Below are 13,747 nucleotides of genomic sequence, written 5' to 3' on the forward strand. Positions count from 1 at the left end.
AAGGCACCGTGTTCATTATATGTTCAAGTAGGCACTTGGCACACACACACATACATAAACACATACACACATACACATATATATACTTAGATACATTTGCAGTGTGGCACAGAGGCCTGGTTGGGACATTTGGAATGAAATGCGATTCTTCTTACAGTCTCACACCACCCCTACGTCCAAGCTGCTGCTGGGTCGCACCGGGAGGTCTGATTTAGAATGTGGAGGCAGTTAAACTGTCACCTGGGCGGGAGGTGTGGCCTTGTGGTCTCCCTTCCCCACCCCCAGCCTGACACGGCAGCTTTGGGTTCTGTAGTTGTCACTCTCTGGATGGCAGTTGGCTTGGGCCCCTGAGGTGATTAATATTCAATTAATCGGGTGCACGAGTCCCCGTCGCCCTTTCTCTAGGCTCTCCTGGGTGCACCGGAGGCCGACTTGGTAGCGTCCACGAGTGGGATTTTCCTCGGCCACAGCCACACTCGGGTAGGGTCACTTTCTGTAAATGTCCCCCTCTCTCTGGGGGCCTTGGACTCTTCTCGCCGTTCTCCCCCGCGGCTTCGCCACCTGCTTCGCTCCCCTCCCCCTTCTCCCCGGCGCTCTCGGTCTAATCCGAGCGTCAGCCGCCCCACCCCACCTGTCACCCTTACTGCCACGTCTCTCCCCCAATCTCTTTCCAAACTTTTTCTTAATCCCGCCCACAGAGGCTCCAGATCGCCGGCTCATTGGCCACCCTGGAGCCTAAGAGGTGTGGCCTTGCCCATCCCGGCCCTCCGCTGCCGTCAGAATCAGGGCAGGAGGGACACGGCCAATGGCTTCGGGGGGCCGGGCAGGGGCGGAGCCAGCCGGCGAGTGCCCCGCGAGTGGGTGGGAGGGCGGGGATTGGTTTACACCTCCCCGAGCTGTGTGACGCCAATGGGCGCGCGCGCACCCCTAGGGGAGGGGATGGGGGCGGGGAAAAGGGTATAAAAGGAGAGGTGGGGCGCGGGCCGCGGCAGAAGGAGTGAAGCTCTGGCCCGGCGCGGAGTGAGTGCACTTACGGGGACGCTGGGCCGGGCACCGGGCTGTGTGGATAAGTGAGCGCGCTCGCTTGACCCCGTCCCCGCCACCCCGAGTCAGAGGGCCGACCTCCCGAGGCCAGCACCAAGGCCCCTGTCCTCCGCGCTTTCCGCCCGGCCACGTCGTCGTGCACTCAGCCAGCTCGCCGCTGCCGAGCCTCCCGTGCCCCCGCCCTGCCGCCCCTTCTCCCCCGCCCAGCGGCCAGGTCTGTGGTGGAAGCAGCCCGTAAGTATCCAGGGGCGGCGGGCGGGGTCCGGAGGAGGAGGGGCTGCAGCGGCGTCGAGCACCGGGCCCTCGGGGGCTCGGGGACCGCGGCGTCGCGGCCCCGGCGCGGAGGGGAGCGGCTCCAGACGTCCAGCCCGAGGCAGCTCCGAGGGCCCCGGCGCGCCCGGGAGCCGGAGGCGGGGCCGACCGGCGCGTCGGGCTCGGCCCGGGCCGGGTGACCGGGGAAAGGCGGCCCGAGGAGAGCTGACGGGACTCGGGGGTTTGGGGCACCCAGAAGGAGCGGCGAGCTCGAGGGGAACGCTGGGGTTCGCGGGGCCTGTGGCCGCCGCGGCCGAAAATGGTGCTGGGGAACCGGTGCTCCCGGGGCTCTGGCTGAGCCCCAGGAGCCTCGGGGCTGGGGGCGGGGAGCGGCGGGTCCGGTTACGGCGGGGGGAGGGGAGCAGCTGACCCGGGGCGGCCGGCGCCCCGGTGCCCGGCCCCAAGTGGTTGCCTTTCCCCGTCTCTCGGCCTTCCTCCCCCTCCCTCCCCTCCGAGGAGATTTGTACGCTCTTTCCCCTCCCCACCCTCCTCCTCTCGCTGCTGCTGTAGCGCTTGGGTTCCGAGGGCTGTGAGCAGAAATCTAATGAGACCCAACTGGCTGTTTATGTAATTCTTCACGCTCCCGTCTTCAGGCGTTCCTTTAAAACTACCTTCCGCCGAGCCTGAATTTCGCTTGCCTGCACCTTCAAGCAATTTGGCTTAATCAGCCGCCTGCGCCGGCGCTCAGGCTTTTGGCGTGGAAAGTGTTTGTAGTTTGGGGGCAGCCAGGGAGTCTTCCCTTTGTCACCACGAATGTGGAAAATGGAACAGATGGATGATTACCAGCTTGGTTTTTAAATGTCCTTTTAAATCAACCTCGGTGTACAAATAGATCTCCTTTGCAAATATCTTCTGTTTGCCCTTGATCTTTTCTTATCCCCACCCAGTGCTGATCCAGCAAACGTTTAAAGGTCGACCTTATCGTACAGGACTCCGGCTGTGCTGTTCTCTTATCGTGAGGGAGGGAGGTGGTTTTGAAAATCAGAATAGAACCCAGAAACCCTGCCCATTAAACAGATTAATAAATAGTTTTGAAGTGAATTGTTGCTTTTGTTATATTTGCTGTCCAAGAGGTATTTTCAGATTTAGAAAAATATATATTGAAAAGAAAAAGCACAAAGAAGCTCAGTTGTGTGTCCTTAGTATGTGGAAGACCTCAACTGTGAATCATTCACTAGAATGGCAGTTCATTTAGCACATAGTACCTTGAAATTTTAAAAATAATCTTACTTCTGAAATTTCTAAATGTTTAACAGTAAAGGAGATTTAAACAGTACAGTATATATCCAACAAGAACAAATACAGAATTCGCTTCTAAATTGGTGAATAGGAATATTGCCAACTTCTAAAACTGGCATATATGTGTATGGAGGTAGGTGATGGGTAATGCTGAGTATAGTTTTCAGTAAACATTCTTGGGAGAATTGAGGGAAGAAAAAGAAGGAATACACTACATATTCTGAAGATATTTTTAGAATATTCAGAAACAATTATAGGGTTAAAAATATTGTTTTAATTGTAAATCCTGTTTTCCCATGATATCTTGAACTTTAATAAACAATTTTCTATTGTATATTTCTTTATTTTTTTGCTGATTATATTTTTCAGACTGTCTAGTCCATTAGACTCTTTCAAAAGTCCAATTCTGGGGGTAAAAACAGGCTGTGGGACTTACATTTAGCTTATTTGTACATGTTTGCTTTTGTTTTGTTTTCTTTAAGGAACAAGACCTGTCAAGGTGAAGGATAATCTACTAATACCAGCACTTTGAATGAAAATTTGTTTTTCTGCCACAAACTGAACACTTTTTTTCGGTGTGTGTGGGGAAGTTGAAACACAAATCTAACTTTGTGGCATAGCAGCTATGCAGCTTGAAATCCAAGTAGCACTAAATTTTATTATTTCATATTTGTACAATAAGCTTCCCAGGAGACGTGTCAACATTTTTGGTGAAGAGCTTGAAAGACTTCTTAAGAAGAAATATGAAGGGCACTGGTATCCTGAAAAGCCATACAAAGGATCAGGGTTTAGATGTATACACATAGGGGAGAAAGTGGACCCAGTGATTGAACAAGCATCCAAAGAGAGTGGTTTGGACATTGACGATGTTCGCGGCAATTTGCCGCAGGATCTTAGTGTGTGGATCGACCCATTTGAGGTTTCCTACCAAATTGGTGAAAAGGGACCAGTGAAGGTGCTTTATGTGGATGACAATAATGAAAATGGATGTGAGTTGGATAAAGAGATCAAAAACAGCTTTAACCCAGAGGCCCAGGTTTTTATGCCCATAAGTGACCCAGCCTCATCAGTATCCAGCTCTCCATCGCCTCCCTTTGGTCACTCTGCTGCTGTAAGCCCTACTTTCATGCCCCGGTCCACTCAGCCTTTAACCTTTACCACTGCCACTTTTGCTGCCACCAAGTTCGGCTCTACCAAAATGAAGAATAGTGGGCGCAGCAACAAGGTTGCACGCACTTCTCCTATCAACCTTGGCTTGAATGTGAATGACCTCTTGAAGCAGAAAGCCATCTCTTCCTCAATGCACTCTCTGTATGGGCTTGGCCTGGGCAGCCAGCAGCAGCCGCAGCAGCAACAGCAGCCATCCCAGCCTCCACCACCACCACCACAGCAGCAACAGCAGAAAACCTCTGCTCTTTCTCCTAATGCCAAGGAATTTATTTTTCCTAATATGCAGGGTCAAGGTAGTAGTACCAATGGAATGTTCCCAGGTGACAGCCCCCTTAACCTCAGTCCTCTTCAGTACAGTAATGCCTTTGATGTGTTTGCGGCCTACGGAGGCCTCAACGAGAAGTCTTTTGTAGATGGCTTGAATTTTAGCTTAAATAACATGCAGTATTCTAACCAGCAATTCCAGCCTGTTATGGCTAACTAAAAAAAGAAAAAACAGTATCGTAAAAGTTAAAAGTACAAGATAAAATGCTCGAGCCCAAGGAGGATTTTTTCACCTCCTTGAGATTTTTTTTTTTTTAAGCTTATAGTAAAGATACATTCAAGCTTGGTTACAAAAATAAAACATGCATCACTTTTCATTTGCCAACCAAGCACAAAGTTATTTTATACTGACTGTATATTTTAAAGTATACTCTCAGATAAGGCCTCTTACAGTATTTAAGATATAGCAAGGACATGGCTGATTTTTTTCTTTTTATAAAAAATTGGCACTAATAAGTGGGTTTATTGGTCTTTTCTAATTGTATAATTTAATTTAGTACAAAGTTTGTAAAATATCAGAGGATATATATATTGTTTCTACGACATGGTATTGCATTTATATCTTTTTACTACAGTGATCTGTGACAGCAGCAGCTTCGTGTTGTATTTTTTTTACTGAAATTGTAAAATATCCATCTTAAAGACATCAGCTATTCTAAAAATTGTGTACAGGATATTCCTTTAGTGGTGGAATTAAAATGTACGAATATTTGCTTTTTCAAAAAATGTATTTTCTGTTAAAGGTTTAAAGATTTTTGCTATATATTATGGAAGAAAATGTAATCGTAAATATTAATTTTGTACCTATATTGTGCAATACTTGAAAAATGGTATAAAAGTATTTTGAGTCAGTGTCTTACATGTTAAGAGGGACTGAAATAGTTTATATTAAGTTTGTATTAAAATTCTTTAAAATTAAAAATGTTTTTTGTGGTCTTTTAAATCTTTGCCAAAGATCCATCTCTGGAATTATGATGTTGTAAATGCTAGTGATGCAGAAAGGTCTGACTCATTGAATCACAAAGGAGTAATGGAAAGCAAGTGCTCTTCTGGTGCACCAGATAGTAGTTTGCTACCTAAAAAGTTGTCCAACAAAACTCCATAGCCTGACGAATGCTTGGGACAGCTTTTTTTTGGCAACTCTTCAGTCCATAACTGTCTCCCCATGATAGGGATGGTGTGCTAAGGCTTGTCAACCCTATTTTATAACAAGTTTTTAAAGTGTGGTGTCATGCTGTGGAGTCAGGTGATAAAGTGAAATTCTCATGTAATCTGAGGATTTATTTGAGATGTGTAAGGAGGAGACTATTGGGTCGTTTTCTGTCTCTATGGAGGATGAACAGTTCGTAAAACTTGCTTGGACAAAGCAGCTGACCTAACTTTAAAAAGATTTAGGTCTGTTTACTAATCCTTTTACTTAAAGTTCAGTTATGTCTGTAGCTGGAGAATTTATGGTCTAAATCTATTCAAGATTGGACCAGTTGCTAAATGTTAGCATTTGTGTGCATTTTCCCCAGCAAAAAAAGTTTGCATATTGGTTTTTTGTTGCAAATTGGATAGACAACCTGCTGGTTTGGGGGGGGGGGGGCGTTATTTATAGGTTATCCATTGATAATGTGTCAGATTGTAGTGGTTTATTAAGAATGGAGTTTTTTTATAACATGAGTTGGGAAAGACACTATTTAAATGATGAGTCATTTCACTGTTAAATTGTCCATTGATAGTGTGTTGACATAAGCATTGGTGACAAAATTGTCTTGAATGGGAAGAAAAAATAATGTTCTCTGTGCTTTTATAGTAAGAAACCAGCACTGTCTGGGTTACTAGTGAAATAAATTTGGTGTCAAATGAGTTTTTTGGACATCAGTCTACAAAAGCCTTTTGTCTGTACCCATGCAGTTTAGAGCAATAAAAAGTTTTAAGGAAACAAGCACTGGAAATAACAGAGCTAAGCTGTTCTGTCAGCTCCATGGTGAGGCCTTTGTCCTTTAGTGGACAGAATGAGGCTATGAAGAAGCATTGGGATAGTGAGTGGAACCGGCAGATCTGGTCTGCCAACACTATCAATTATGTGCTTTTGTGATCACGACGTTTGAATAGCTGTAAGAGAACAATCAGAGTAATGGTTTTAAGCACTATTTTCTGCCAGAGACTGGTTGAAGTTATAGGCTTGGAAGAAAACTGCCTTTTTATAAGTGAAGAAAGGCTCAAGTTGACATAATTTTTCCTAAAAATCAGAATAAGACAACTGGCCAGATATGCAATAGAATTTGTAACAATCTGGAACACTAATATATATAGCTTTTAAATAATAGAACTTAAGTAATTTCAGATCTTATGGGGGCATGTATTGAAAAAAAATCTTAGGGAAATTTCGCCCTGGCCAGTGTGGCTCAGTTGGCTGGAGCGTTGTCCTCATACACCAAAAGGTCTTAGGTTCAATTCCCAGTCAGGGCCCATGCCCAGGTTGCGGGTTTGATCCTTGGTTGGGGTGGGTACAGAACTGATCTATGTTTCTCAAATGGATGTTTCTCTTTTACTCTAAAGTCAATAAAACCATGTCCTTGGGTTGAGGATTAAAAAAAAAAACCTGAGGGAAATTTTGTATTGATACATATGTTCACTTGGTGTTTGAAAAGAGCTAAATTTTATCTTGATTGGTTTCAAGAAAAAAATCATTTGAGTTTGGTGTCCTTGAGGACTTCGTGATTTTTCTTAAAGAATGAACAAAGGCTCTGTTTCCATGCCCTTTTTGCTCATTAGGAATGGAAATTTTTTTTAAAGGTGTTTTTTCTAGCACACCTTAGAAAAGCTTACATCTTAGTCCCAAATCTTTTCTCCCCACTGTGCCATCACATTTTTGACCCTCTGTGTGGAGACTGTGTTGACAGTTTGATGAGTTACACCTTATTAGGTCTTTCCTATCTTTTTGACTTCTCTTACTATAGATACTGTAGCAGTCTCAGAATGGCCTTATCCTGGTGTTCAAAATGCTGCCTTATATATACATGGCTCATAAATGAGTGAAGAAGATGACATTAAAGAGTAGCCCTGGGCTTAGAATATTCCTTTACTGCCCATCTTTTCTAAAATCAGGTGTATTGTTAAATCCTCTTTGAAGAGCTGTAACCTCTATTAGATGGCAAATGTAGGCCTTCAGTCAAAATGTCCCTTAAAAATAATGACAATATTTACTATGTTAGCTTTTGAGGGTGAAACTAAAAGTGTCCTGACTCTAAAATGTTTTTCTAATGTGTGTTGGTGTTAATTTCATTCTCAAATAGGTGTCTTATGTACTGGCATTTCAATTGAGAGACTTATTAGCCCAGCAAATCTTTAGGACTTAGGTTATTTTTAAATGCCACTAACACACAGAAAAAAGTATCTCTCTGGACATATGTAAGCCAGTGAAGTAAAATGCCAGTTGGAAAGCTTCCTCCACACCCTTTCCCTACACAAACAGAAAATAGCATAGGCAAGGCACATCAAATATGTATCCTTACTTGACTAGAATGCATGTTTTGTCAGAAGCAGGATAGCAACTCTAGTGCAAGATCAGGTCAGAAAACAGCCTTATTAGAAGACAAGTATGGAAAATTGCCATTGCTGAATAAAACCCATTTATATCATTTAGCATGCCAATCAGTTGATGCTTAATCAATTTGGCCTAGGAGGTCACTTGAGATCAGAGTTCTTCAATTTTTGTGTTATGTTAGGAAGATACTATCTTCATATTTAAAGGATCTAGGATCAATATCTGTGTACATGCATTTGGAAAATTAGTACCACACTTGTGTTGAAGTCTCTTTATTTTTTATTTAAAACATTCAGTTACCAAATACTAGTGTAGTACTTACTATGTGCCATGTACATTTCTAATCTAGTTTGCAGAAGAAGGGCTGAGACACAGCTTAACTTACCCATGATTGAGTGGACAATAAGTGGCAGACTTGGAATTCAAATTCAGAATTTGAATTTGGTTCCAGACAGAGTTCATGCTCTTAAACCCTCTGCTTTGTTCCCTCAGATTAGTTGCTATTCTGATTTGAAGTCAGTAGAATAAAGACCATTTTTGATGTATTAGCCGCATGACTTGTAGAATCTCAAGAGAGTTAATGAGAAGAGTCTGGTGGAAGGTGCTTAGCCATGCTTAGAAGTCATGATGTTTTGAGAGATACTTTATATCTTTGATGGTCATAAACTATAATCACAGGCTATCTGGAAGTATTTTTAGAAATCATTAACAGTGCTCTGATTTTGCTGATTTTCTTAATTCAATTGTGTAAATTCTCTCATTTTATAACCACAGAATGACTCCCTTAGACTAAGGACTGCAGATTTAGTGGCCCTGTCACTTTCAAGTAAAATTATAAACATTTGATCTGTAGCTATTTTCACACACATTCTTTACCTGTGTTTATTGATAAACACAATAAGGAATGGCCAAGTAGGTTACTAAAATAGTTTTCAATAGTGTGTTTCTAGTACCTATGATTTGCTTTAAGTTACTTTAAAAAACTATCTTAAGACACACCTTTCTAATACATGATTTCTATATATATAGATGTGTTAAATGGCCTTTTTGCTTTTATTTTAAAACATTAAGGAAACTGAACAACCTCTTGTTTCAAACTGGTTCTGAAAGCCTTTCTTGAAGAAATCAAAGTACATTTTAGTTTAAAATAAAAACTCACATTTTAGAAGCATAAGCTATTATGGATGAATTTACATTCCCTTTTAGTGTTGCTATTAGTTTTGAACATGTTGAAACTGCACAGTAACCAGAAAAAAAATTTTTTTAATGGCTCAGAAGAATCTGGAATTTCTCTATGGGTTAAATCTTGTTATACTAAATGCCTACTCTTCAGATTTTGAGTTAGTTAGAATTTGATTGGACCAAATATTAATGAACCTTTAGTTGGGCTTTTGGATGTTTAGATTGGGTTATAAGTCTTGCATTAATAATGGTATTTGACTTATAAATAATAAACCACTACTAACCATTTCTCAATATTTGAGTTTTAAGATTTATATTTTAGAAGACTCACTTTATACATATAATCTCTAAGTGGAGCTTTGCGATCACCTCACAATTAGGCAAACCTTAAAAGAAAACATTGAGCCAGAAGGCAGCTCATGTCTAGAGGCTATTTGAAATTATGGGCCTAATTTCTTCCTTAAGCATGTTAAATCATTTGACTGAGATGGCTCAGTTTCTTTGTCTGCGAAATGGGTATAGTGATATGAACATACTTCCTCAAGGAACTAATGACCTTGCTATGAAGAGTTGTCATTGAATTAATGGAACGTGTTCTTAGGGGCTTACAGTATTTAGAAGCCATGAAGTTCATAATTTTGCCCATGTTTGTTGCCCTTTGAAATCAGAAAAGTTAATGAAGACCGTAACTGTCTTTATTATATCAACATTTGTTGTCCAACAAATAAAAATAGAATTAAATAAAAATTCTACAGTAATATCCTAAAAGCTACTCTATTTATGTTTTAGTAATAAACACCACTGGCTTTGTAATTCTAGTTTTGAGGTGCCGAAAGGGAAACCAGTGTTTCAGCATTCTTTTTCATACAATCATCAAATTGATTTAAACTCAGTATACAAGTTGATACTCCTTTAGGGGGCAGCCAAAAATGTTTGCTAAAGTGCCTATGCTGTTGTGAAAAACATTGAAATGGTTGTTCCTATTTAAATAATACTGGCTCAGGAGCAGTGAAAACGCAGCTCTGGTGGTAGATGTTTCATATGGATAATGGTGCTAGCTTTATTTTAGTGCAGGTAGGAAAGAAGAGGAGGTTTGCTTTACAGAAGGGAAAAACATTGAGGACTTGGAAGGAAAAACACATTCCGTCTAGCATTCTGAGTACTTTACTTCACTGATAAAATATGACCAGTGTGCAGAACAGAGAACAGGTGTAAAATATTTTTAGACAAACCTTGGCATATATTGTAGGTCGCATCCTTTCTCTCTACACATGCCTCAAGTGTTTCAAAAATAATTGTGGAAAAACCACATTTACAAAATAAGCTAGACATTGCTTTTATGGTTTTGGGGTTTTTTTTGTATTGAATGTTAAAGACAACCATAAACTTCCTTCCCAGCCATCAGGTTGCAGCTATTTTTAAATGCTGGTTCTCTGCATGCCCTTCTACAGCTCTTGGGTCTCCTTTTCTCTTCCTCCCATAGTGCTGTTGAGAGCTGGGGGCATATGGCAGCATGGCCTCTTTTGAAGCATGAAGGCTGGGTTATGATGTACTCCTAAACCAGATTCAGGTTTAAAACAATCCTTTATTCCTTTCAGCTAGAAAGAAATGTCACAAGCCTGGGCTTGGCATCATTCTAGCTTGGTTTCTAGCAAATGGGTATAAATCGATGACTTCTGGGTACTATTAAAGGGAACACCAAATACTCCCATCAGCATGGTTTAAGAAATAGAATCATAGGACCCTACAAACATTGCCCATTTTAGTCAAGAGTCGAGATGGCCTGTGACAGGTTCAGTCATGCTAGGCACAGTCCTTTGCCACCCCTCCACCATCCATAAATTCATTTCTAGTAAGGTTGGACTTTGATTTGCTTTATAATGAGCCTGTCTGTTCTTTTCTCATTCTGGTTATATCCAGATCTGCCTACTACCCTCAGAGCTCTTTTCCCAAAAAGAACACTCCTTGTTTTATAAACAACCTGACATTCTAAAGTTCTGCAAAGCCCTGGTGACTTACTTTCTGCTAACTCTATTTCCAGGAAACGGTGGGGATCTCCAAACCATTTCAATCCAGTGCCTGTGATAGCTGCAATCCCTGGGAAGCCTTTCTGGCAACTAAGGTGTCACCAGGGGCCCTTTAAGGACTTTGAGAACAGCCCAGTTTCCACACAGGCTCTAAAGGGTTTTACCTGGGGAAATTGCATCTTTCTGAATTTTACAGAAGATTGTAGGAAAGGAAGGAAAATTTTCCTTTGTAACTTAGGAAGAAATGATTTTTGGAAGGAGACCCTTGTTAATCATCTGAATCACAAAATTTAAAAGAACTTTTTAGGGCCCTAGCTGGTTTTGCTCAGTGGCTAGAGCATCGGCCTGTAGACTGAAGGGTCCCAGGGTCGATTCTGGCCAAGGGCACCAGTTGCAGGCTCGACCCAGCTGTGGTTGGGGCCGTGTGCATGTCTCTCTCTCATGTCAGTTTCTCTCTCTGTCTCTCTCTGTCCCTTCTACTCTCTGAAAAGCAATGGAAAAAATATCCTCTGGTGAGGATTTAAAAAAAACAACACTTTTTAGGTTCTATGTGGAAGAGGTAGAGGGATACAGGTGAGGCCTTATCTCCCCCTAAGCCTCTACCAGAGGAGATGGGTCAGGCAGCAGGTAAGAAAGGGGCTACAGTGTATGTGCTTTCTCTGCCTTTCTAGGCCTGGGAAAGGAACAGTACAGGAGGGGCCTCTGTATGCACTGCCTTGGGAGCTGTCCTGGAGATCAGTTCCCCTTGATGGAGGCTTTGCAGTTCTGAGACAAGCACCCCTCACCCAGGCACACCACACTGTTCTGACGACTGCGTGTTTGCTTCCAGACTTTGAAATAGGGCAAGTAGCTGCACCCATGCCTTGCATGCGGCCTATTTGAATGACATGATTTTCATATTGTCGCAAAGCCTTAGGGAGTCCAGAGGGAATAAGCAACCTCAGAAGCTGAATAATAACACTTATATAGTATTTACTGTGTGCTAGATATTGTTCTAAACACATATTTTTAACTCATTTCAATTTCCCAAGAACCCTCTGAAAGTTGTGCTATTTTCCTCATTTACAGATAAAGAAATGGACGCAGGGAGCTTCTGACAGAGTAATAGCCAACAGAGCCAGGATCTGAACTGTGGGATTCTGTTTTCAAAGTCCATGGTGCTTAACCATTCATTATCCTGCTCCTTTGGTTGACTTCCTCAACAGGAAGGCTTTATAAAGAACCACACTCAGTTATTTAGGAGAAGTGATCTAAAATGCAGTTGGTGCCAACTTTCCCTCCCCTGAATACTCAGCGTGGTCCTGAATGTTGGTTGTTTGCTCAGCAACCCCAGACTCATTTTAATACCAGCCTCTGCCAGGCACAAGCAGGAAAGGGAAAGTTGTTGCAAAACCATGCTGGAATGGGATAGAAGGGCTCGAGGGTGATGTGCTTGTTTTATTTATTCACATCACTACTGTCTGGGCTCCTAGGTTCTTTGAGAAGAACTTCACATAACTGAACCGCTAGCAAAAGAGTGATGTTGACTTGTAGCTGCTCTAGGGTCAGATTCTATACAGGTCCCTCGATTATCTCAAAGTGAGACAGCATTTAAAACAACCCCTGTATTCATTCACTCAAAGCATTTATCGAGCATCTACTGGGTTAGGAACTGGTGGTGATGTATACAAACCTTTAGGACCTTCCAAGGAGCTTATATCCTAGCAAAAGATAACACACACACCCAAATTATTGTGTACAGGAGAGTGTGAAGGTGTGTGTAAGGGGGAGAGATCATGCCCACTGGAGGGGTCCTAGATGGGGGAGGAGTTATCAAGTCCTGAAGAATGAATGGGTCACCTGGGGAAGCATGAACCCCCTCAAATTCCAAGCCCCAGTGGAGGAAACACTTGGTCCTGGTGCTTTTTCTTCATCTGATGTGTCCTCAGAGGGCAGAATGTGGGCTGCTCTCCCCTGGGGGAAAAGGCAGAGATCAGAATCAGCTCTGCTGCCAGCTCATCACTCCCAGGAGAAGCTAAGCTGCCTTTGACTTTGGCCATTTCAATGTTTTTCATTGTTCCAAGCTTTGTACAGAACCACTGTGAAAGAGGTGGTGGAGAACTTTTTATTTATCTAATCCAGGGGTGGGGTGGAGAGGTGAGGTGAGAAGTCCAAGGGAAGATGTACGTGGTGGTAGTGATGGAGGGGAATGGGTTGTACCAAGGGACGGCTCTAATTCCACCTTTCAAGACAGTTTCAGTTTAATGCTTATGCTAGAAACCTCCTCAGGCTAGAAGCTCCCTCTAGGGGTCATCTCATTTGTTTCCTACCTTTAGAGACAAAACTTTTTGTTTTTTCAATTGTCAGGGTTCACAGTAGGTAGCGCCATTCCAGAAGTTGGTTTTGGTCGAATGTGTGTTCACTGCACCCCCAGCTCACTCCCACTTGCCGCCCCAACACACACACCACGTTCTACTCTTCGCCAAGATAACAGTCTTTTCAGAATTTAAACTGTTCCGTTTTCCAGTTTGGTTTTTTTTGGTGCTTAGAACATCTTTCCATTTTGAGCCTAAATCAGAGTGAGGCTTTTGGAGGGAAAGCTTTGGAGGGAAATTTAAGCCAGAAATTAGCAGCCCCAAATAACTTCTCCCCTGGGTCACTTCCCTTGGGCAATGCCCTTCCCTAGGCTCCCATAAGTTCCCTTTGTGGCTGACTACTATGTCATCCACTGAAAATACTGCCACAAGCTGGCCAAGCCCCTTCATGTGACCTGGGACCATTCAGGGAACATCACTGTTCTGTACAAAGCACGGATCTTGCTTTGAAACAGAAAACACCCGCGTCATCCATGTCTTACTTCAACTTCACCAGCAGGGACAGAGGTCTAGGCTCCACAGTCCCCCCTCCAAACTCCTTGGTAACTGCCAAGAAATAA

At 42.9% G+C, this 13,747-nt stretch overlaps 1 protein-coding gene across 1 annotated transcript; it reads left to right on the plus strand.

Moving 5' to 3' along the window:
- Positions 1-3,130: 3,130 nt before the first annotated feature.
- Positions 3,131-5,933, plus strand: TOB1 (transducer of ERBB2, 1). The gene has a single exon (XM_081162149.1). The coding sequence runs from the start codon at positions 3,221-3,223 to the stop codon at positions 4,247-4,249; it is 1,029 nt and encodes a 342-aa protein (XP_081018275.1). The 5' UTR covers positions 3,131-3,220; the 3' UTR covers positions 4,250-5,933.
- Positions 5,934-13,747: the final 7,814 nt, after the last annotated feature.

The sequence above is a fragment of the Miniopterus schreibersii genome (genome assembly GCF_964146895.1).
Source record: "Miniopterus schreibersii genome assembly, chromosome: 16".
NCBI classification, from domain to species: domain Eukaryota; kingdom Metazoa; phylum Chordata; class Mammalia; order Chiroptera; family Miniopteridae; genus Miniopterus; species Miniopterus schreibersii.

Coding starts and splice junctions, on each gene's coding strand:
- TOB1 (XM_081162149.1), top strand. CDS start 3,221: ATGCAGCTTGAAATCCAAGTAGCACTAAATTTTATTATTTCATATTTG.